Here is a 25,831-nt window from a genome sequence, read left to right as displayed (position 1 = left end):
AAAACCTGTTTACCAACTTCTAAATACTCTTTTTAACATTATTAGAACCCTCTAGACATGAAATAACACCCCTATAGTCAACTTTACACTCCTATTACCCAATATAGTAGACATAATCTGGGAAAATAAGACATTTTAAGATAAGATAGACTCGCATGTTAGAATAGACAATGTACTTCCTGGTGGCTATTGTCACATCATTTACTTCATCAGTTACTAACGTCAGTGAAACCCAGAGACTGGGGTAGAATCCTACTCTACTGCTGCTGTTTGTGGTTAAGACTCATGAGGCACTTTAATGACTTTATTAGAACACATTGTAGTAAACATTTACACAGGAGCTGCTGTCGGCCACTCTCTACACTGCTAACCTGCTGCTAGCACTAGCTAGCTAGCTTACGTCACACACGTCACCTTCCCAATCACAGATACCGTATTCAATATTGCGTCTTTTCAATGCCTTATATGTTTATTTTCCTTCATTTAGACATGTTTATGCTTGAAAACGCTTCATTTAGGCCACCAGTACGTACAATTTGCTTAAATATGCTTTTTTTAAATTAATAATGGACCATATTCAACCACAAAACAACGATTTCTTAATTTTTCTTTAACATTTCAACTTGGTGCTTCGAAAATGTTATTTTCCCTCATAACTTTTCCCCTACCCAATTTTCCAAAAATGACAACTTTATTTAGTTTTTTTCCTCATAAGATCACCCCTTTTTAAGTAAAAATAAGTGAAAAATTACTTATTTTTTCCTCAATATTTCAGCTCTATGGTACTGAAATAACTGTATTTTTCCTCAAAATATTACAAGTTTATTCGTGCAGAAATGCGACTTTTTTTCTCGTTAGAATACGACATTTTTTTTATTTGACTTTAATCTTGTAAAATTACCATAATTTTTTTTTCCATTTTTGCTGGGGGTTTTTTTGTTTAAATTTTCCAACTATTTTAACTATTTTCTTCCCGTAACTATTACTTTTTTTGCAAAATAATTTGACTTTATTCACATAATATTATAACTTATTCTTCAACCAATTTTCCAAAAATTACAGCTTTATTTTGTTTTGTTTCCCATAATATTACCACTAAAAAAAACCTTTTTGGACTACTTTGTGCTACTAAGATAATGTTATTTTTCCTAGATACTATTACGAGTCTATTCTCGCAAAATTGTGACCTTTTTCTTCATTAGAATACATTTTTCTTTACATTTTATTATTGTCAAATTCCAGTGTTTTTTTTTTCCATTTCCGCAGTTTTTTTTTTTTTATTATTTTCATCTCATTATTATGACTTTAGTCCCATAATATAGCTTTTTCCAGAGCCCAATTTTCCAGAAATTGCAACTTTATTTTGTTTTTTGTTTCTCATAATATTACGACTATAAAAAAACACATCTTTTCAATATTTCAACTTTGTGCTACTAAACTGACGTTCTTTTGTTTGCATATTGTAGCTCTACTTAGAACCTCATTAACATCCAAATGTGCAAAATGCAAATTCTAGCAATTTTTCAACTGGTCTTCAGATTTTGATCAGGAGTGTATTTCTTACATTTATTTATCCATTTATTCATTTAATAATTTGTTTTTAAATAACGTCATTTCAGTACCACAAAGTATAATAAATAATGATACAATACTTTTTAAATGTATTTATCAGTTATCAATGTATTTATGTATGTGTGTTATTATTATATTTTTATGTCATTATTTTTAATTTATTTTTACTATTTAACTGTTTTGTATTTTAAAAAATATTTATCTCATAACATTAGGATATATTATTCCTGACTTTTTCTCCCTTTTTTTTGTTTTCTTGTTCAATTGTATTCTTAGAAAGAGCCGAGGGCCGCGCTTTGGGCCCCCATGTTTTAGGTTATCTTTTCTTTTGGGAGAAATAACGACGGGAAAAAAATGTGAGTAAAAAGAATGAAAGAGACGTGGTCCTTCCTCCGTACTCGTAAGTCCTTGTCTCTTTTTGGATGAATGATTTATTTGGGTGAGTACGGAACCACGAGGACCGTGGCCTGCCTCCCGAAGCGTGGGCGTGGTGTGTTTCCGTGTTGACGGCAGCACGGCAAAAACAACAAGAAGCTCCCAAAGCAAACATTCACGTCAAATAATTCATGGCCACAGCTTTCTTTGGATCTTGCCAATGGCCGCCATATGGTGCTGTCGCTCGTGCGTTCTCCTCCAAGGTGCACAGGAATGTTCCTGGAAGTGGCGTTTTAATGTTGCATGTGACGCCTCCAGCTCCTTTTACTCGTGAAAGCCACATTTAGATTCAAGTGAACACTTTGTACTGACGCCACCTTTTCTGAGCTGCAAAAATGCAGCTTTCATTTGTTGTCTAATTTTCTTTCATTATTTTCCTCTGCAAACCTTCACCTCATACAAACACACACAAAAAATGTCAAGAATGTACATTTTGCATCTTAAGGAGGGCTCCAAATAGAGTGTCAAAATGCAAAAAGAAGAAAAAAAGAAGAAAAAGTCAAGAATAATGTAATATTATGAGAAAATGATTTAAAAAATATAAAAATACAGTAGTTAAGTAATAAAAATACAAATAATTCAATTAAAAAATAAACAATACATTTAATAATACATGTAAAAAAATAAATAAAACATAATTTAGACTCACACATGTTAGCATTTGGAGAGTTCCTATTTTCACTTCCTGTTTCTGTGCAGTACTTCCTGTGGTGGATATTGTCGCATCAATGTAACATTACTGACACCTGGTGACCAGTGTACAATACTACATATAATCACAACATGTTTGAACGTGCCTTCTGAATGCCTTGAAACGGGGGTGCGCACACGTTTTCACCCTGCGAGCTACCTTTAAAATGACCAAGTCCCGAAGATCCACGCTATTTAACAAACTAAAAATAAGAGTACGTATTTGTGTACTATCAGGGGTGCACGCACTTTTCCAGCATGCAAGTTACCTCTTTCCACAAAACAACTATGAAGACAAAAGTTACACGGCTGTAGGGCGCCATTACGGAACAAATGAATCTTCAGTTCGAGGTGGAGGAAAATACAACGACAACATGTTTTAACAAGGCAGGATGAAGAGGCACGGTCAGAGGAGCGAAATACGCGTGAGTCACTCAATCATTTCTTGTGTCCGACCTCGTAGGTTGATTATTAAAACTCAAATGAAGGTTTGAACTTTTTAGAGAGTGTTTAGACAAAAGAAAAATGTGAGAAAATGTTCATGCCTGCATAAAGTGTATGGTGAGGGCTTTTCCAGCCTTAACACATAATTGTAAAAATATACCGTAAAGCACCGTGTATAAACCGCACTTTTTTTCCACTGGTAAGAAGCAAAAAATGGGGGTGTGGTTTATACACGATGACAGGTCTGTGACCAGACGCAGAAATTGACGAGAAACCCATTTTAGAATAGCCGTCTGTGGGTCAGACAGTTGCTTTGACTTTAGCGCCCTCTGCTGTACAGTTGCTTGTGTATGCAATTTCTTTCTAACTTACAGTATCTGGCGGCTGTCTGTATTTGCACACAGTGAAACCATCTCTATATACACTGAAGCTAACCTCAGCTTCCAATGTAAAATACAATACAACCTTGGAGTTTATTCAAATTCACACTGAAGCGTGTAAAGGTGACTATGGGGTGTTAGTTCATGTCTACAGGGCTCTAATAATGTTTAAAACTGAATTTAGAAGGTTGTAAACAGGTTTATTATGACTAATATGTCTTCTTTTCTGTTATATTGGGTAATAGGAGTATATAGCCAACTATAGGGGTGTTAGTTCATGTCTACAGGGCTCTAATAATGTTTAAAACTGAATTTAGAAGGTTGTAAACAGGTTTCTTATGACTAATATGTCTTCTTTTCTGTTATATTGGGTAATAGGAGTATATAGCCAACTATAGGGGTGTTAGTTCATGTCTACAGGGCTCTAATAAAGTTAGAAAGCGTATTTAGAAGATGGTAAACAGGTTTTCTAGGCCATAAAAAAAAATCCATGCATTAATATTGGACCCTACTTTGTGCAAATTGACTGATGGCGGTTGACGAAACAGCTTTCGTATATTTTTGAAAAAGTGAAGCCGCAAAATGTGCTAAACTTGTCTTTTTTAGACTTTTAAAGTGAAAATATTTGGGTGAATATGGAAGGTGTCTCTGATGTTGTGTGTGTTTGTGCTTGATGCAGGCCTGAGTCTGGTGGTGGGTCTGGTGCTCTACATCTCCAGCATCAACGACGAGGTGATGAACCGACCCAGGGAGCCCGAGCAGTTCTTCAACTACCACTACGGCTGGTCCTTCGCCTTCGCTGCCTCCTCCTTCCTGCTCAAGGAGGTGGGTCAGCATGTTGATCATTTATGCTGTATATAGCGTACTGCTACATATGCAGCACATGCACACCGTACGCTACTTCCTCAGGTACATTCATGCATGCTTGCTGCGCTTTCCTCCGTTCATCTGCATCACCATTTGCTGCATTGTACATACTTCTTTATATACTTCATATACTTTATATACTGTATATACTTCTTTATATTTTTCTTCAATAAAAAACTTTATGCTACTAAAATAAGTTTTCCAAAAATTACAGCTTTATTTTGTTTTCTTTGTTTCTCATAATATTGTGACCTATGCTGCTAAAATAACGTTTTTATTTATAGAAATTAAAATAATGTTTTTCTCATAATATTATAAGTTTATTCTCACAAAATTGATACCTTTTTTTCTTTTTTACTTTATTTTTGTAAAATTACAGCTGTTTTTTTCATAGCATTTTTTTTTTATTTCCAACTATTTCAACTTTCTTCTTTTACATTTTCATGTCATAATTATGATTTGAGTCCCAAAATATTTAGACTTTATTCCCATAATTTTATAACTTTTTTCGTTAACCCAATTTTCCCAAAAAATCGCTTTATTTTTTTTTTCTTTTGTTTCTAATAATATGACACCAAAAAAGTATTTTCCTTTAATATTTCAACTTTATGCTACTAAAATAACATTATTTGTTCACATAATATTATGAGATGATTCTCACAAAATTGTACAACTTTTTAATGTATTCTTTTAAAATTACAGGGTTTTTTTCTGCTGGAGTTTTTTTTTATTTCAAACTATTTCTACTTTCTTCTTTTACATTTTCATCTCATAATTATGATGTTTTTTTCCCCAAATATGTTGACTTTATTCCCATAATATTAAAACTATTTTCCCTAACCCAATTTTCCAAAAATGTGCTTTATTTTGCTTTCTCTGTTTCTCATAATATTCCGACTAAAAAACATTTTCTTTTTTCTATAATATTTCAGCTTTATGCTACTAAAATAACATTATTTTTCCACATAATATTTCAGTTTATTCTCACAAAATTGCTACCTTTTTTTCCTTGTTAGAATACATTTTTTTAATGGTTGTTTTTTCCATTTCTGCTGTTTTTTTTATTTCCAACAATTTCAACTTTCTCCTTTTACATTTTCATCTCATAATTATGACATTCCCCCCAAAGTATTGTAACTTTATTCCCATAATATTATAACTTTTTTCCCTAACCCAATTTTCCAGAAATTACAGTGTTGTTTTGTTTGTTCCTCATAACATTACAACAGCAAAAATTCATCTTTTTTCATTAATATTTCAACTCATTAACATTACTTTTTTTGTAAAAGTTGAAATATTTTCACATTTATCCATGAATTTATTCATAATTGTATGTATTTATTTATCTTATTATTATATTTTTATGTAATTATCTCTATTTATTTTATTATCTAACAATTTTTCTTGAAAAAATATTTTTCTCATTATATTACGATGTTGTTCTTGGCTTTTTTCTTTTTTTTCTTTTGCCATGGGCCGTTGAAAAAACTGATTGAGGTTATCTTTGCTTCTCTTTTGGGAGACACAATGAAGGGAAAAAGGGCATGAAAGTGACGTTGATCATTTATACTGCATAGTGTAGATACTGTATATAGCGTACTGCTACATATGCAGCACATGCACACCGTACGCTACTTGCTCAGGTACATTCATGCATGCTTGCTGCGCTTTCCTCCGTTCATCTGCATCACCATTTGCTGCACTGTATATAGTTGAGCCTCCTCGTCTCCCCTGCTGATTTTCTTTCATTTCCAATGAGCGTCAAAGCACTCGTCTGTCATAAAGTCATAAAACATGAACATTATGTTTCTTATTGTGGCTGCACTGCATCGCACACACGGTTGTTGGTCATATTTCATCAAGCTTGTGCAGCTCAAGCAGACTTCCACCACATTTGTGCACACGTGTGTACCATAGGGAAACATCAGCTGTGTCCAAAGTGCGGCCCGGGGGCCATTTGTGACCCATGGCACGTTCTGAAGACATCATTTAACAAGAAAACTAAAAAAAAAAAAAAATCAACAGCAGCAAAAATTGAAAAATTTGCAGGAGTTCTACAAGAATAAAGTCAAAATATTGCGAGAAAAAAGTTGTAATTAACAAGAAAAAGTTGTCATTTTACCAGAATATTGTTTTGTGTCATTTTAGTAGCATAAAGTTGAAATATTAGAGGCGTTTTTTTTAAGTTGTGATATTATGAAAAACTAACAAAACAACAAATAAGGTTGTCTTATTTTGGAAAATTAGGTTTGCGGAAAAAGTTATAATATTACGAGAATAAAGTCAGAATATTATGGGAATAAAATCAATCACGAGAAGAAACTACACAAGAAGAAAGTGGAAATAGTTGGAACAAGCAAAAAAAAAAACAGCTGTCGTTTTTCAAGAATGAGCCAAAATATTAAGAGACAAAAGCTGTAATCTCATGAGAAAACGTCGTAATTTTACAAGCATAAACGTGTACTGTTATGAGGAAAAATAAGGCCATCATTTTAAGAGCTGTCGGAGATGAAATTCTCCGCAACCTACGAAAGGTCAAAGGACCACTTTAGAAAATTAATTAAGACACTTTCACCTGCCCTTACGTGCTCATTAATCTCCAGTCATGAGAAGGAAAGACGACTCACACACTGGTATGAGACACACAAAATGTATTGGAAAAAGAAATCACACAATAATTTCACATTCTTCGGATATCCGGGCGAGCTGGCTCTCCTAATGTCCTCCTGGGGCTTCCTGACCAGAAGCAGAGAGATATGATATGTCATATGATATGATATATGATATATGATATATGATATGATATGATATGATATGATATGGTATGGTATGGTATGGTATGATATGATATGATATGTTGATATGAGATGATATGATATGATTATATGATTATATATGATATGTTGATATGAGATGATATGATATGATTATATGGTATGGTATGGTATGGTATGATTTGATATGATATGACATGACATGACATGACATCACATCACATGACATGATATGATATGATATGATATGATATGATATGATATGATATGATATGATATGATATGATGTGATATGATGGGAATAAATTCAACAACTGCAATTCAACAAATTAAGAGAAAAAAGTTGTATTGAAACGAGAAAAAAGTAAAAAAAAAAAAGAATGTAATTTTAGCGGCATAGAGTTGAAATATTCAAGAAAAAAATACATTATTTTTGTAAAGTATAATATCATAATATTATATATAATAATATCATAATCATAATATTATGAGAAACAAAAAGACAAATAAAGTTGTCAGTTTTGGAAAATTAGGTTGCAAAAAAAGTGATCACGTTATGAGAATGAAGTCAAAATATTATGGGAATAAAATCATAATTACACGAAGAACATTTACAAGAAGAAAAGTGAAATAGTTGGAAAATTAAAAAACAAAAAAACAACAATAAGAATAACAATTTGACAAGAGTGAAATCATGTGCTAACCAGAAAAAAGGTCACAACTGTATGAGAAATATTTTGAGAAAAATAATGTCATTTTAGTAGTGTATAGTTGAAATATATATAAAAAAATAATACTGTGAGAAACAAATAAAACAATAAATAAAGTTCTAATGTTTAGAAAATGAGGTTGCGGAAAAAGTTATAATGTTCCACAAATAAAGTTGAAATATTACAGCAATAAAGTCAGAAAAGTGACACAGCTTTACTTTAACTCGTAACATTATGAGGTCAAATAATGTCATTTTAGTAACATATACTTTTAAAGTTCTAATATTATGAAAAACAAACAAAACAACGAATAAAGTTGTCATTTTTGGAAAATTAGGCTACGGAAAAAGTTTCATATTATGGCAATAAAGTCCAAATATTATGGGAATGAAGTCATAACGTTGTGAGAAGAAAACGGACAAGACGATTTAAGAAGAACGTTGGAATGATGTTTAAAAAAGAGCAAGAGTGAAGTATTTATTCATGACACATAACAGGATGTTATATAACTGCTGTTATGAAACATGTGACTGGAGGAGGTTGGACACCAGGTGGCGTAAGAAGAAGCGGTGCGATGGTGCAGGTGTGCCTGGCACAGGTGGCGTGTTGATCTGTTCTTGTGTGTTTAGGGTGCGGGGGTGCTGTCTGTCTACCTCTTCATGAAGCGTTACGCAGAGGAGGAGACGTACCGCCCCCACCCGGCACTCTACCGCCCCCGCCTGTCGGAGAGCAGCGACTACAGCGGCCAGTTCCTCCACCCGGAATCCTCCTGGCCTCCTCCCAAGCGAGGCCGCAGTACCTCCGAAGCGTCCAGCGACATCTCCATCCAGCTCAACCAACCGCCGCCGCCGCCTCCTCCCAAAAGCGGCACCCAGAAGGCGTGCCAAGGCGGCAGCCCACCATCCGGGGCCAGCTACCCCAATCCCCCACCTTCTGCCGGGTACCCCAGCCTGCCAAGGTCGCACTCTCCACACCCCCAAGGCCACGCCCTGCCTCTGGCTGTGCCGCCGCCCCCTGTACCGCCCCCTCACTACCACACGCACGTGCACATGAGCGCCTCCCCCTGCTAGGACCCTTGCTTCAAGTGCTAACTATCATAAGAATACGTAACATACATGGAAGGACTATCAAGGTCAGACTTTTATACACCGCCGAAACATGGATGACCTTTTTACAAGATGGGAATGTCATTTCATACGCTACACGAGGCATTATCACTCTTATGATTACTATTAATAGTCACTATCATACATTTGTCCAAGGAATATCATCAACTAAGTTGTATATACAGTACAGTATGTTCACACTCTTATGGTACAGACATACTGTACAGCACCATTCCACTAGAGCAGGGGTGTCCAAAGTGCGGCCCGCGGCCCCACGGCACATTCTAAAAAAAATATAACAAGAAAACTTTGTTAGAAATCCCAATAATTGAAAAATATGCAGTAATTTTACAAGGAAATATTAAGAGAAACTATTTTTACGGGAATAACGGTGTAAAAAATGATGTCATTTTGGTGGCATAAAGTTGAAATATTAAAGAAAACATTTTTTTTTTAAAGGTCGTAATGTTATGAGAAACAAAATAAACTTACGTTGTCATTAGGTTGGGGAAAATGTTATAATATTCTGGGAATAAAGTGAAAATATCACGGGAATAAACTCATAATATTACGAGAAGCAAATATACAAAGATTATTTTAAAAGAAAGTTGAAATGTGCATAACTTTATAGCATGTGTTGCTTTACAAAACAGCACATTGGCCCATCCTTTCATTTTTAAGTATGTGGCCCTCGGTGCAAAAGGTTTGGCCGCCCTGCATTAGCGCTTTGCATTAGCGCTCTGCATTAGCGCCCTGCATTAGCGCTCTGCATTAGCGCGTACTGTACAGAAGTAGACAAACATAAACACACACAACACAACACGAATCATCATCAGCGTCATCTCCTAATGCACTATCATGCTTCCGAGGACTAGCAAAGCGTTGCATCGGGGTGTTCAAAGTGTGGCCCGCGGCTGTTTCAAGGATAATAGCAAAATATTAAGAGAAAAAGTTGTCATTTTACTGGAATAACGTTTTAATATTATGAGGAAAACAAATCTCATCTTAGTAGCAGGAAGTGACATCATAAAGAAAAAACACATTCTTTTAAAAGTCTTTTGAAACGTTTTTTAAAGTTGTAATATTATGAGAAACAAACAAAACGACAAATGAAATTGTGATTTTCGGAAAATCGGGTTGCGGAAAATGATATAATGGTACGAGAATATTTACAAAAATAACACAGAAATTTAAATTAGTTGGAAAATTAAAAAAAACAACAACAACAGAAATGGAAAAAAGCTGTAATTTGACGAGAATAAAGACACAATTTTACAAGAATAAATTTGTGCTATTATGAGGAAAAATAATGGAACATTAAAGAAAAAAGAATTGTTTTTGTAAGTCATAATATTATGAGAAACAAAACGACAAATAAATGTGTCCGTTTTGGAAAATGAGGTGGCAGAAAAAAATATATAACATTACGAGAATAAAGTCAAAATATTATGGAAATAAAGTCATAATTACCAGAATAAAATTTACAAGAAGAAAGTTGAAATGGTTGGAAAATTAACATTAAAAAACAACATCAGAAATAGAAAAAAAACAGCTGTCATTTGACAAGAATAATTATTGTAATAATAATTATTAAAATAATAATTATTGTAATTAATAATTATTGTAAATAATATTGTAACGAGGAAAAAAGTCGTCATTTAACAAGAATAAACTGGTAATATTATGAGGGAAAAATGTCATTTTAGTAGCATGGAGCTGAAATATGAAAGAAAAAATATGTCTTTTTTGTAAATCGTAATATTATGAGAAACAAAACGACAAAGTTGTCAGTTTTGGAAAATAAGGTTGCAGAAAAAGTTATGTTATGAGAATAAAGTCAAAATAATGTGGGAATCAAATCTAAATTTATAAAGAGAAATTTCAAATAGTTGGAAAATTTTAAAGAAAAAATACAACCGCAGAAATGGAAAAAATAAGGCTGTGATTTTATAAGATTAAAGTCCAAATAGTAAGAGAATAAAAGTCACATTATAATGAGAAAAAAGTCACAATTTTACGAGAATAAACTGGTAATATTATGAGAAAAAATAATGTCATTTTAGCAGCACAGAGTTGAAATATTAAAGAAAAATACATTGTTGTTTTCTAAGGTGTAATATGAGAGACAAACAAAACGACAAATAAAGTTGTCATTTTTGGAAAATGAGGGTGCGGAAAAAGTTATAATGCTATGAGAATAAAGTCCAAATACTGTGGGATTAAAGTCAGAATTTTGAGAAGAAAATTTACATGAAGAAAGCTGAAATAGTTGGAAAATGAAAATAAAATTTAAAAAACAGTTTGGAAAATTTAAATTAAAAACAGCAGAACTGGACAAAATAGCCCTAATTTGACAAGAATAAAATAAAAATATTACCAGAAAAAAGTCACAATTTTACAAGAATAAACTTGTAATATTATGAGGAAAAAATAATGTCATTTTAGTTGCAGAGAGTTGAAATATTAAAAAAAAATGCATTTTTTTTTCAAAGTCGTAATATTAGAAAAACAAGCAAAACAACAAGTAAAAGTTGACATTTTTGGAAAATTAGGTTGCAGAAAAAATATATATTGTTACGAGAATAAAGTCAAAATGTTATGGGAATAAAGTCATAATTACAAGAAGTACATGGAAATAGTTGGAAAATTTAAATAAAAAAACAACAGCAGAAATGGAAAAAAAAGAGCGGTAATTTGATGAGAATAAAGTCAAAAGATGAAGAGAAAAAAGTCCTATTCTAATGAGAAAATAAGTTGCAATTTTCCGAGAATAAACTTAATAATATTATGAGGAAAAATAATGCCATTTTAGAGTTGAAATATAAAAAAACAAAAATGTTTTTTTTTTTTAAGTTGTAATATGAGAAACCAACCTAAATAAAGTTGTAATGTTTGGGAAATTAGACTGGGGAAAAACGTATCATATTATGGGAATAAAGTCCTAATATTATGAAAAGAAAACGTACAAAGGTTGTTTAAGAAGAAAGTTGAGAAATTTGGAACATTTTTAAAAAAGGGGACAAAAGAGCAACGAGTGAAGCAGATATTAATAATGTGTTTTTCTCCAAGATGACAAAGCTGAGATGAAATAGCATATCTACACGTGTTGCTTTACAAAATATCAAACTTTCATGTTTCACAATGTGGCCCTCGCTGGTAAAAAAAAAATAAAAAAAATAATATTTGGACACCCCTGGTGTAGATCCTATGCGAACACGGATGGTTGGCGCCCTCTACCGGCAGCTGAGCGTACTGACGCTCGACCTGCCTTACTGTAAATAAGCCTTCATGTTCCTGTACATTACACATTAAGAGTATTTGATTGAAATGAAAGTAAATAGGGGCTGGGCCCTATCATCACCACAATTTAGTAAAAAAAAAAAAAAAAAAAAGAAGAAGAAATCTACTATTTTCCAACAATAAATATATATGACTTATTTTCATTTGTATTCATTTTATTTTCAGGAAATGCTGACTATTATTTCATAAAAATGTCCATTTTCTACTAATGACAGCACCTTTCTTTCCGCTCTGCTAGTGAGAAGAGACTGTTGTGGTTGTGGTTCTGTGACCTTTGCACAAATGGAAGCACAGGGTAGCGCAATGCTTCTTCATCGTCGAAACATCACGAAGAGCTTATGAAGCATAAATTGTTTTCTACTCACGTCTTCTTTTTCTCACATAAGCTTTCATTTCTTTTCAGTCCTCTTTCCTCATGTTCTGTTGAATTTTATTCTGAAAAAACAAGCTGTGTGCCACAAACCGTCAACTTCCTTGTTGGCATCCTACTGCTAGCTAGCTAACCCACGCAAACAGGAAGTGGAAGTCAGCTACGTCACCCGTCTATGATGTCATCAGTGCTTGACTCTGTCATACAGAGGATCTTTGACCACAGAGCAGACCTGTCCTATGGACGACCGTGGCTGTTTTTGCAGTAGGTCCTCAAAAACAGCAGAGAAGTCCTTTTATATAGAGGATCTTTGACTGTTTTTGCAGTACGTCCTCAAAATCAGCATATAGGTCCTGTTATATAGAGGATCGTTGGCTGTTTCTGCAGTAGGTTCTCAAAAACAGCATATAGGTCCTGTTATATAGAGGATCTTTGACTGTTTTCAGCAGGTCCTCAAGAACAGCAGAGAAGTCCTTTTATATAGAGGATCTTTGACTGTTTTTGCAGTACGTCCTCAAAATCAGCATAGAGGTCCTGTTATATAGAGGATCTTTGACTGTTTTCAGCAGGTCCTCAAAAACAGCACAGAGGTCCTGTTATATAGAGGATCTTTGACTGTTTTCAGTAGGTCCTCAAAAACAGCAGAGGTCCCGTCATATAAAGGACCTTGGCTATTTTTGCAGTTGGCCTGTAAAAACAGCACAGCACGTCTGTCATACAGGATCTTTGACGAGCGTGTTTTTGCAGTAGGTCCTCAGAAACAGCAGAAAGGTCCTGTTACATAGAAGATCTTTGACTGTGTTTGCAGTAAGTTTTCAAAAACAGCATAGAGGTCTTGTATATAGAGGATCTTTTACTATGTTTGCAGTAGGTCCTGAAAAACAGAGGGGGGGTCCTCTCACAGAGAGGATCTTTGACGGTAAAAAACAGCATTTTTGTTTTTTACCATCTCAAACATTCAGTGCCTCTTTAAAAAAAAAATCATTTTCCTTTTCTTTTTTTCTCCCCCTGTCCTGTCCAGCCTTTAAGGCAGATAGAATTCTAGATCGAAATGCCATCAAGCGCTCAACTGATTTACTCATTTGCCTTTTCTTGCACATGCTTTCTTCCGCCCTGTCGGCCCCACACACCACATTCTAGAAAATACCAGCTGTGCTCGCTTGTGCGTCGTGTTTTTGACAAAAGAAAAAAAAAGCAACAAGAAGCGTGCTCGGATGGCCTCCGTGATGTTATCTTCTGCTCATCACGTCTTCTCACGCACAAAATAAATCTTTCACTTTCTGGGTCTTCTCATATTCTTTCAATGTTTGCCTTCATAAACACCCGAAATGACTACGCTGTCTTTTTCTTTGTTTTTGATTGCACTAAAACTGGGGTGTCCAATGTGCGTCCCAGGGCATTCTAAAAATATCTTTTAACAAGACAAAAATAAAAAACAACAACACAAACGGTAAAATCAGCAGTCAATTTACAAGAATAAAGTCAAAATATGACGAGATTTGATGAGGTTATTGTTGTACGGAGAAATAATGTCATTTTAGTAGCCAAAAGTTGAACTATTAGAAAAAGCTGTAAGACCGTGAAAAACAAACAAAACAACAAATAAAGTTTAATTTTTTTGGAAAATGAGATTGCAGAAAAAGTTATAATGTTATGAGAATGAAAAGAAACTATTAGTGGAATAAAACCATAATTACAAGAAGAAACATTACAAGAATAAAGTTGAACTAGATGCAAAAAAAAACAGCAGAAATGACAAAAAACAGATGTAATTTTATGAGAATAAAGCCAAAATATTAAGAGAAAAACATTAAAATTTTATGAAACTAAACTATTATTATTAGAGTATTATACTTTTATGAGGAAAATCATATTTTAAAAATGTGTTTTTTTGAAGTTGTAACATTAGGAGAAACAAGAGTTGTCATTTTGGACAATTTGGTTGGGGAGACGTTATAGTACCATGGAAATAAAGTTCAAATATTATTACAATAAAGTCATAATATTACAGAAAGACAATTTACAAGAAGAAAGAGGAACAAGTTGTTTTTTTTATTTTAAACAACAGAAATGGAAAAAGAATCAGCTGTAAAGAGTAAAGTCAAAACAGTAGAAGAAAAAGTTGCATTCTAACAAGAAAAAAGTAGCAATTTTACAAGAATAAACTTGTGATATTATGAGGAAAAATAATGTCAATTTAGCAGCAATTTTCATTTTTTTCAAGTCGTAATAAAGCAAAACAAAACAGGTCAGAGAAAAAGTTACAATATTATGGCAATAAAGTTCAACTGTTAAGGCAATAAAGTCATATTACAAAAATAAAATTTACAAGAAGAAAGTTGAAATAGTTGGGAAATTAAAAAATTAAAAAACAACAGCACAAATGGAAAAAACACCTGTAATTTTACAAGAATAAAAAAAGTATTCAGAGAAAAAGTTATATTCTAACAAGAACACATTATTATGAGGAAAAATAATGTCTAATAATAATAATTTAGTCGCATAGAGTTGAAATATTAAAGAAAATATGTTGGGTTTTTTAAGCCGTAATATTATGAGAAACAAAATAAAATAAAATAAAGTATGGGAATAAAGTTAAAATATTATGGAAATAAAGTCATATTACAAAAAAACATTTCAATAGTTGAAAAAATTTTTTTCAAAATGCACAAATGAAAAAAACTGCTGTAGAATAAAAAATATTCAGAAAAAAAGTCAGTTTTACAACAATACATTTGTAATATTATGAGGAAAAATAATTTTTTAAGAATTTATTTTTCATTGTAAGAAAAACAAACTAAAATAAAGTTGTCATTTTTGACAATTAGGTTGGGGGAAAAGTTCTAATAATATGGGAAGAACAAAGTACTATGGGAATAAACTCATCATATTAAGAGAAGAAAACTTGCAAAGATTAATTAAGAAAAAAGTTGAAATATTTGGAAACTTCAAAAAATAGCAAAAAGAGCAAAGAGTGACGTTCAAATTAATTACATGTTTTGTTTTTGTTGTTTTGTTTCCAAAATATCAAACTGTCATGTTTCACTATGTGGCCCTCGCCTGGGGGCGGAGTTTAGACATGGCAGAGGAGGAGGATGATGATGACGTTGAGCTTTTACAGTACATGAAAGGAGAGTAGTGTGAAGATTATGATTGCACTGCAGTCATAAAAAGACAGGACAGCCTGAGGCTGCTGATTGGTCATTGGATTGCGTGTGTGTGTGTGTGTGTGTGGGTGTGTGTGTGTGTGTGTGTGTGTAGGTGTGTGCGTGAGTGAGTGTTTGTCAGCACGTGTATTTACATGTGTGCTGGTTTGCTTATAAGAGAAAACATACAATATTTGCCATGTTTCTCTGGCTTTTTCCTGTTGGGAATGATATCAAGTGAATTAGTCTGTTCCAGTGTCAACCTGTCAACATCATCAAACCTTAATGAGCGGAACTGTCCTGCCTTTTACACTATTGACCCCAATAAAAGATCCTTCTCCCCAAAAAAACACTGTGACAGGTGGTTTTATATTCGGGATTTAAACATGCCAACAGCTTTCGCCCCCAGCAAGGCAGAGCTTTTCTTCCTGTCACAACACCTGTGGCCTGACAACAACAAAGATTCATTTTGTCTTTGATGTTTTTTTCCCCAACATGTGTTGAGAAAGAAGGCTTGTGTCATATTGGGGTGAGCGGAATGCAGTATCATGAATGTAACCAGCTGCCAAAGCCTTGTCTGTGTCACACTACGTTCCCTTTCTGGTTCTATGGCTATCATCACACTTTTCTTCCTTGCCATCGCTGGTAAAAAAGAAAAAGCAAAACACACTTGTAGACTTTACACAATATTTGCTCTGCATGCTCCAAGCACATCATGGTGGTTTTCATATTTTTCAACTAAGATTCAATGCTGGGGTTTCCATTGTGTATATTTTTATGTTTTTAACTTAAAAATATGCTTATAGCTACTTTTTTATGTACAGTAATTGGTTAATTGGTTCAAGACCTGACCGTTGAAGATGCTGAATTGCCAAAAAGTAGGATTTCTTATTTATAAATGGAATATTTTGGTAGTCAGAGCATAGAAAACCTGTTTATCACCTTCTAAATGCACTTTTTAACATTATTAGAGCCCTCTAGATAAAAAATAACACCCCTATAGTCACCTTTAAATGCCTGTTACCCAATATAGTAGACATAATATGAGAAAATAAGACACAAAACCTGTGTATAACCTTCTAAATACGCTTTTAAACATTAGAACCTGCTACATATGAAATAACACCCCTATATTCACCTTTATACTCCTATTACCCAATATAGTAGCGATAATAAGAAAAAATAGGATATATACGTAAGAGAAAAACTGTTTATGACCTTCTAAATATGCTTTTTAACATTATTAGAGCCATCTAGCCATGAAAAAACACCCCTATAGTCACCTTTACCCAATATTCAAGAGATTCAAGATTCAAGATTCAAGAGAGTTTTATTGTCATGTGCATGGTAAAACAGCAGTTATACTATGCAATGAAAATCTTATTCTGTTCATTCTCCCAAGAAAAGAAATAAAACACAAGAAAGAATAAGAACATAAGAAACATAAACACATAAACACATAAACATATATACCAATAAATTAAGCAACAAAAACAGAAGAGACATTAATACAATAAATAATACAAATAAATAAATAAAGTGCTATGAGTGTGTGAGTGTGTTGCGTGTGGCGTGTGTGAGTGCTTCGTTGAGAAGCCTGATGGCCTGTGGGTAAAAGCTGTTTGCCAGCCTTGTGGTCCTGGACTTCAAACTCCTGTAGCGTCTGCCTGACGGTAGGAGTGTGAATAATGAGTGTTGTGGATGTGTGCTGTCCTTGATGAGGTTGTGTGTTCTTCGTAGGACTCTAGTTTTATAAATATAGTAGATAGAATAACAGAAAATAAGACATAAAAGTCATACAAAATCTGTTTATGGCCTTCTAAATATGCTTTTTAATATATTAATTGAATGTATTTTAATATATTAATATATTTTTATATACTAATATATTAATTATATTTTAATATTGGAGCTCTCTAGACATGAACTAACATCCCTATAGTCATCTTTACATGCCTGTTACCCAATATAGTGGACACAATACGAGAAAATAAGACACATAAGTCATACAAAACCTGTTTATGACCTTCTAAATATGATTTTTAACATTTTTGGAGCCCTCTAGACATGAAATAACACCCCTATAGTCACCTTCACACTCCTATTACCAAATGTTGTATACTTAATAAGAGAAACTAAGACATAAATAAGGCATAATATAAATCACACAAAAGTTTCTTGTTCTTTTTTACTTCATGTTTCAATGCAGTACTTGTTGTGGTGGCTATTCTCATCAGTGTAACATTACTGACACCTAGTGACCAGCGTAAAATACTACATATCACCACAACATCTTTGAATGTATCTTCTGAATGCTTTATATTTTTATTTTACTCCATTTAAGGCATTTTTATGGTTGAAAATGCTTCATTTAAGTAAAGAAATACATAAAGTATTTTTGGACTGATAATAGTCCATATTCAAGCATGAAACAAGGATGATATCTGAATGAAAATATTTAGAAAAACGTGATATAAGAGTAAAGCTGGGAAAATTGGAAACGTGATGGATGACTGGAGTGCAAAGTAGAAAAAGGCATTTTCTTTAACATTGAACAATATCAAGGAAAATGCCTCATAAGAAACACCCGTGTGTGTATGCGTGTGCGCGTGTGTGTGTGTGTGTGTGTGTGTGTGTGTGTGTGTGTGTGTGTGTGTGCGTGTGTTTAAAAAGTGTACCACCGATCAATGAACCCACTACTAAGGTCAGCTGAGTGTGTAAATAAAACATGTGCCATGTTTCTATAATTATGTCCAGGGTTTCCGCTACATGTAATTGATTGTTGCGGTGTGCCACTAGAAAATAAAAGCAGCCACACATTAAAAATTTGGGTATTTTTAAAGTTTTATATTTTAAGTAATTTTAAGTAATATATTGTATGAATGGATATATCCAGTATGCTATATAGATACATACATAGCTCATTATGCACGCACATATTGACCACAATTAGTTTGAAAACTACTTAAAATATCATAAAAATGCTTTGCTGCACTTTATTTTGATAAGCATGCACCGGAATCGCCTGTCTGCCTTGCTGGCACTTGCGCATGTGTGACCAGATACACGACACAGCTTGTGTTTACTTTCACTTTGTTTCTTATTATCGGGAGAATGAACAACAGCCCGTAAAACATGTAGCCAGCTGACGACAGCTTGTCACATGTTAAGCCTACCTATGCCAGCGTGTGTGATCACTCACGTTTTGATCTTATTCCATTTTCTGGCATGTTTGCTTATACTTGTATACCTGGCTGGCGGCATCTAGCTAGCTCGGAGCTACAAGTGGCTATTGGGATACATCAATCATTCAAGAGTTTTATTGTCATATGCATAGTAAAACAGGCAGTTATACTATGCATGGATTATCAACACAACTTACTTTTTTAATGTGCCACTTCACAATCTTGCTCTCTTGTTATCAGTATAATCCTTATGGCTTGTCTTCAAAACCTAGTTGTGTGTCGAAGTTGTGTAACAGAAACACGTAGTGTGTCCAGCTTTAGACAGTGATGCTATCACGGGGGTCTCCAAGAGGTAGCATGTAAGCTAGCAGTAGCTCCCCAGCTAATGTTGAGTAGTTCACCAAAGAATATTTGCTTCACCTCTTAGTATTTTATAAGTGTTCTATTCAAACATGACGCCTGTAATGGATGACAAATGAGCACACTGAGAGATGTGCTTTGTAAATAAAGTGCCGTTTAAATGTTGGCAGTGCTTTCAGCAACATAGCTATTAAATTAACAGTTTTGTAATATTCTTGGTTCATGTTCTGCTAGTTGTTGATAAATGTTAAATAAGTTAATAAATAAATAAGTCATAAAAAATGCAGATGCAGCAGCACGATACAGCGGCAGCAGTCCTATGCAGCCCACCACCACAGCTTTAAAAAATCCTGGTGGAAACCCTGATGTATGTTTCTCTCATTCTGTGTGTGTCTATGGGGCCTGTCTCCTTTTTGTGTATACATGTGCGTGTGTGTGTGTGTGTATGTGTGGTGGGGTTGAGTGGATGTCTCTTTTCACCATCACCATTACTGCATGAAAGAGCTGTCACTCCATATTAGCTCTCTGCAGCCCCCACCCCTCCCCTTCAGTGTGTGTGCAGATGAAGAACAGGGCCAACTGGGCAGCAAAGCCATTTTCAACCTATTGAAGGTCATTGTCTGCTGCCTTTTCTGCAACATAACTGTTTTGTGTGTGTGTGTGTGTGCACGTGTGTGTGCGTGTCCGCCAGCAGCTCCGCAAGTGGATACATTATGACATAATTCATCCTGCACCGCCAACATTGCACTGAATTGTAGTGATAGACAAAGTGAGTCTGTATTGATGCATCGCTATTGACCACTGACTTACACACACACACACACGCACGCACGCACGCACGCACGCACACACACACACACACACACACGTGTTGATGTACTGTCACTCACTCTGCTTCCATAGCTGAACATAAGAATGCAATGAAAAGTACCACTTTTCAACGTTACATTCCCTAAAGTGACAAAAACATGACTAATGAAAGGGAAAAAAGGGTTTTTTTTTTGTGTAAGGCAAAGTTGAGAAAGCATCTCTGGACAGAGTAGGACGGTTACGACACCACCTCTCTCCCCCACGCACATACAATGTTGGCCTTTCTTCTCAAATAATCTTCGTAAATTTTCTTTTCAGAATATTCTGACTTTATTCACATCATATTTTTACTTCATTCACATAATACTTTTTCCTTTAACTTATTTGTCCAAAAAATACTTTATTTTGTTTTGTTTGTTTCTCGTAGTATTACGACTTTAAAAAAAAAATGTTTCTTGAATATTTCAACCCTACGCTTCTAAAATGACATTATTTTTCCTCGAAATATTGCAAGTTTATTCTCATAAAAGGACAGCTCTTTCTTCCCTTTCTGCTGTTGTCTTTTTTTAATTTTCCAACTATTTCAACTCTCATCTTGTCAATTTTTTTCTCATAATTATGACTTTATTTCCATTATATTTTGACTTTATCATAAAATACCTTTTACTGCAATCTAATTTCCAAAAATTCTAACTTTGTTGTTTTGTTTGTTTCTGATAATATACCAACTTTTAAAAAATTACTTTTTTTTTTATCATTTCAACTTTATGCTCCAAAAACGGTGTTATTTTTTCCCTCATTTCCAACTATGGTGGGATCACACTACTCAGGCTTCCTGGTAAGGTTTATTCAGGGGTTCTGGAGAGGAGGATCCACCGGATAGTTGAATCTCGGATTCAGGAGGAGCAGTGTGGTTTTCGTCCTGGTCGTGGAACTGTGGACCAGCTCTACACTCTCAGCAGGGTCCTTGAGGGTGCTTGGGAGTTTCGCCAACCGGTCTACATGTGTTTTGTGGACTGGGAGAAGGCATTCAACCGTGCTCCTCGAGGAATTCTGTGGGGAGTACTCCGGAAATACGGGGTACCGGATCAGCTAATTCAGGCTGTTCGCTCCCTGTATGACCGGTGTCAGAGTTTGGTTCGCATTGCCAGCAATAAGTCGGACCCGTTTCCAGTGAGGGTTTGACTCCACTAGGAGTCTTTCTAGACGCAGCCAAGGCTGTTGAAGGGTTCCTGCTTGGTGGCTGCTTTTTGCAGATCATGTGGTCCTGTTGTCTTCATCGAGCCGTGATCTTCAACTCTCACTGGATCCGTTCACAGCCGAGTGTGAAGAGGCTGGGATGAGAGTCAGCATCTCCAAGTCCCAGTCCATGGTTCTCAATCGGAAAAGATTGGAGTGCCATCTTTGGGTCGGGAATGAGATCCTGCCTGAAGTGGAGGCGTTTAAGTACCTTGGGGTCTTGTTCACGAGTGAGGGAAGGATGGAACATGAGATCGACAGGCGCATTTGTGTGGCGTCTGCAATGATGCGGACTGCGTCGGCCCGTTGTGATGAAGAGGGAGCTGAGGCGAAAGGCAAAGCTCTCAATTTACCGGCCGATCTACGTTCCTACCCTCACCTACGGTCAAAAGCTTTGGGTAGTGACCGAAAGGGCAAGACCGCAGGTACAAGCGGCCAAAATGAGTTTTCTCAATAGGGTGGCTGGGCTCTCCCTGAGAGACGAGGTGAGAAGCACTGTCATCCGGGAGAAACGCTGCGCTGCTCCTTCACATAGAAAGGAGCCAGATGAGGTGGCTCCAGGATGCCTCATGGATGCCTCCCTGGGGAGGTGTTCAGGGGAAGTCCAACCGGTAGGAGGCCTCGGGGAAGACCCAGGACATTGTTTAGAGACTATGTCTCTAAACTGGCCTGGGAATGCCTCAGGATCTGCCATCTGTTGGTTGGAGCTGGACAAAGTAGCCGGGGAGAGGAAAGTATGGGCCCTGCTGCCCCCGCAACCCGACCTCAGATAAGCGGCAGAGGATGGATGGATGGAAATAATCAGTACAATGCAACTAATGTTACGCATAAACGTAATAATTCTAAATAATTATGAAAACAAAGGCACACAGCGTACAGAAATCAATAGGGAAGTTAATTCAATATGAGGCTTATTACTGAGCCAAATGGACATACAGTATGAGCACATAGAGCATGAGATTATGCACCAAGCAAAAATGCACAACAGCGCAGAGCCAACATTATTAATGCTCACTTCTGTGCATTTACACACAGCATTAACATTTGACAGGAAGAATAGTGTGCAGCATTGGAGAAACTCATACACATACAGTGAGTCTCAATCTGCCTCACACATGGTGTGTTCAAGGACCGCAAAGTGCCCGCAACACCCGCCGAAGACACATGATTCGTGAAAGTATAAATTTACGTACAATACTTACATGCGCAAAATTGGTGTCTTTCTAACATAGTCCAGGCGCGGATTTAGAGGGGGGTGTGGGGGGTGTACACACCCCCATTTTGAAGAACCCACGATTTTTTTGCCACAATAAAAGACAGAGGTCAGTCTCTGGAGAAAGAAGTGGGAGGCTGACATTCTTCCCAAACCGACACCCTCCCTGAAGCTCTTGATCAGGCAAGTCAGTTGATGTACCCCAACACACATAGGACCCTGTTCCTGATGCTGATCATCCCTGTGACCAGTGCAGGCGTGGAGCGTGCCAACTCTCCGCTGTAGCAGGTGAAAAGTGTCATGAGGTCATCAATGGGCCAGGACAGACTCAATGGCCTGATTCTGATGTATGTCCATAGGGACATGCATCTGACATGCATCTGAATTATGGGCGCGTGGTGGACACATATGCCAGAATGCAACCGAGACGCATGCTATTCCTGAACGCACTGTCAGGCTGATCATTTACATTGGACATTGAACGTGTGCTGTACATGGCTATTCAGGTGGAGGTGCAAAATAAAGGTTCTGGCATCATGAATATAAGGAAAACTGCTGTCTATTCTCAATGAAAATGAACCAGAAAAGCGATCCCCAGTGACATCAAATTATACTCAAATCCTCGGAATTTACAGCTGCTTGAAATTGGAAAATATTTCAGGAAATTGAGCTAAAATGGGTTTCTCCTAGTACCGGTCATTTTATAAATAGAATGTTTTGGCTTATACGATATATTCCAAGGATAAAAATAACAACAAACTCTTGAAATTAAGGACATAAAATTGGCCTCAGATATCACCAGATTGCAGGAAATGAGGTCTAATTTTAAAAAAATTTCCTGGGGAGGGCCCCCAGAGCCCCCGCTCTGTTTTCACACCCCCCTGTGAAAGAAGTCTTTAGAGCTATCTTGTGCAGTTATGAAAATGTGCTAAAACACCAAAGCAGTTCCCTTGTGATAAGATGTGCTGGCCCATGTGCTGTGCACATGGCCAAGGTCATAGGTTATGGGTCAGCACCCCCTCCTCACCTTACTCCAGTAGCTCACCCCCTCCTCACGCTGTTCCAGTAATTTTCCATTTCTTTGTGTGACTTTACTTCCTACTTAATAAAAAGCGGAACTTTGACAGTCTGGAGGAGCAAACATGCAGGTGTAAGCTCTGCTGTCCCACTCGCGTGAAAGACAATCTTGGCTAGTGTGAGTCTGTTCCTTTGAGTAGTTATACAGTCCAGTACTTGTCTTGGTTATCTGCAAGGATTTCCCTGACACCCCCATAATTCAAAAAAGCTAGATCCGCCCCTGTAGTCAGTGCATCCAGTCAACAAACAAATGAGCTCATAGAGCTCAGAAAAACCTAATTAGTCACAGGACCACGTAAGTCCAGCTCTCATTTAGCACACAATATCACTCATCCTGACTAATCTTCAAGATTAAACACTTTTGATGCATGCAACGTCATCATCAAACTTACTTATTTGTTCACTTAACGCACACACAACAATGAACACCTTCATCACCTTTCTTCTGCATTCTACAGTACTACCTGATGTGGCTGTACTCATGAGGCATTTGAGCGCATTACGTAAATCTCAGTGTGCTGTGATAGTCAAGCCGTTTTTAATTTTTATTCACGTACCCCCCATGGCACATGTGTCAAACTCAGATCCGGCCCACAGAACTGTTTGGAAAATAGCATTGAGTTGGCCCACCTCACGGACCTTAGCAAACAAAGTGCTTACAGCGATATGAGTAAGTAAGCGATTCCTCCGGTTTAAACTACTCCTCTGGCATTTTCATTTTAAAAGTGGAAACAATATTGTATATAGCACAAAATTCACAACCATTCTTAAAAAAGGGTGCCAGATTCAGACCAAAAGTCAAACTAATGTAACTGTACACGACTAAAACCAGCAGCACTTCACCCTGTCTGTACTGTAGTTTAACTACAGCAAAGCATGCCGGGGAATGCATAATCTGCTTTAAGCGCATGAATTAAGACTAAAAAAGTTATATGTACTTTAAAACCAAGAAACAAATCAATAATCAGGTTTTATGAGACATTTGGGGGCCCGTGGAAGTCAGTGAGACCAGTGGTCTCTCCAGTCTTCTCGTTACAATCCTTTACCGATTGTTTGTACAACCACCTAGTATCATTTAATGTGTGTCATTCTGTAGTTATGTAACATGCGCATTAAACAAGTCATCATACTCACCATCATAATTTGTATCAGGAATTTGAAAGACACAAACATTTAGCATCATAACTGTCATAGGAATGGTCGTAAGAATTGTCATCCTCTTTGATGAATACACCTACAGTCACGTGATGCTTATTCTTAACAATTTTGACCAAATTGGACAGAACGACATTATTTATTTACTGACTTAGAGTGTAATCAGAAGTCAAGGTGCTAAACTACAAATTGGAGTATCGTATTATTCATTTTACAGTAAATGGGCTTTAACAGCAAAAAATAAGAAGCTCCAATTGCGTGCCGTGCAAATTTTCTGTCAAAATTGACAGAACAAATACAAGAAAGCTAGAAAGATGTGTTTTGAGATATTTTTGTTACTATTTTTGTGTAGTACAGTATAAATATATAAATATAATAATAAAGTAAATTTAAATGTTAATTTATCCCTTTCAGTCCTCATTCCTATGCATTCAGAATTGTTTTATGCATGTACAACTATAATTATAGGTAAACTACAAATAAAGGTTACTTTTACCTTCATTGAGTCATGATTGTTGCCAAAGACAGGATGTGGCAGCAAGACACCACACGGACACCACCTTCCTGTTTTGCTATGAGTTATTTCTTGAATTCAATCATGTTTCTCACCTTCTTTATCTAAATGCTGCCACTTGTGACTTTCTTTCCCTCCGTTTTGGCTTACAGTACGGACTTGAGAAACACTATTGAAGTCAATAAACAACCCATGTCAAAACATGGTGGTGGTTGATCTCGCTGCCACATCTTGTCTTTGGGGACACTCACGTCTTCAGTGAAGGTAAAGGTAGGCTGAAATGTTCTTTTATCGCTTTCATTCGTCATTTATATGCATGTAGAATTGTTTTATTCATGTAAAATTGTACAGTCCCTCGCAATATCGCGGTTTTGATTATCACTCCTTCGCTGTGTCGCATTTTTTTCAGAAATGAATTAAGGAATAAATGATCGCTGTTTGGTGGGAGACTATGGTCTATTATTAGTCAAAACCAGGGATTGTA

At 35.8% G+C, this 25,831-nt stretch overlaps 1 protein-coding gene across 1 annotated transcript in view; it reads left to right on the top strand.

The window, feature by feature from the left end:
- cacng7b (calcium channel, voltage-dependent, gamma subunit 7b) overlaps positions 1–14,438 on the top strand; it is a 43,188-nt gene extending 28,750 nt beyond the window's left edge. Inside the window, exons 5-6 of the mRNA XM_054781943.1 lie at positions 4,201–4,346; positions 8,502–14,438. Coding sequence (XP_054637918.1) covers positions 4,201–4,346; positions 8,502–8,942 — 587 coding nt within the window. The 3' untranslated portion in view covers positions 8,943–14,438. The remainder of the gene's footprint in view (positions 1–4,200; positions 4,347–8,501) is intronic.
- The last annotated feature ends 11,393 nt before the right edge of the window (positions 14,439–25,831 follow it).

This window comes from Dunckerocampus dactyliophorus, chromosome 7 (assembly GCF_027744805.1).
Source record: "Dunckerocampus dactyliophorus isolate RoL2022-P2 chromosome 7, RoL_Ddac_1.1, whole genome shotgun sequence".
NCBI classification, from domain to species: Eukaryota; Metazoa; Chordata; class Actinopteri; order Syngnathiformes; family Syngnathidae; genus Dunckerocampus; species Dunckerocampus dactyliophorus.
Note: the sequence above shows the minus strand (reverse complement) of the source record. Positions and strands in the feature narration are given on the sequence as shown.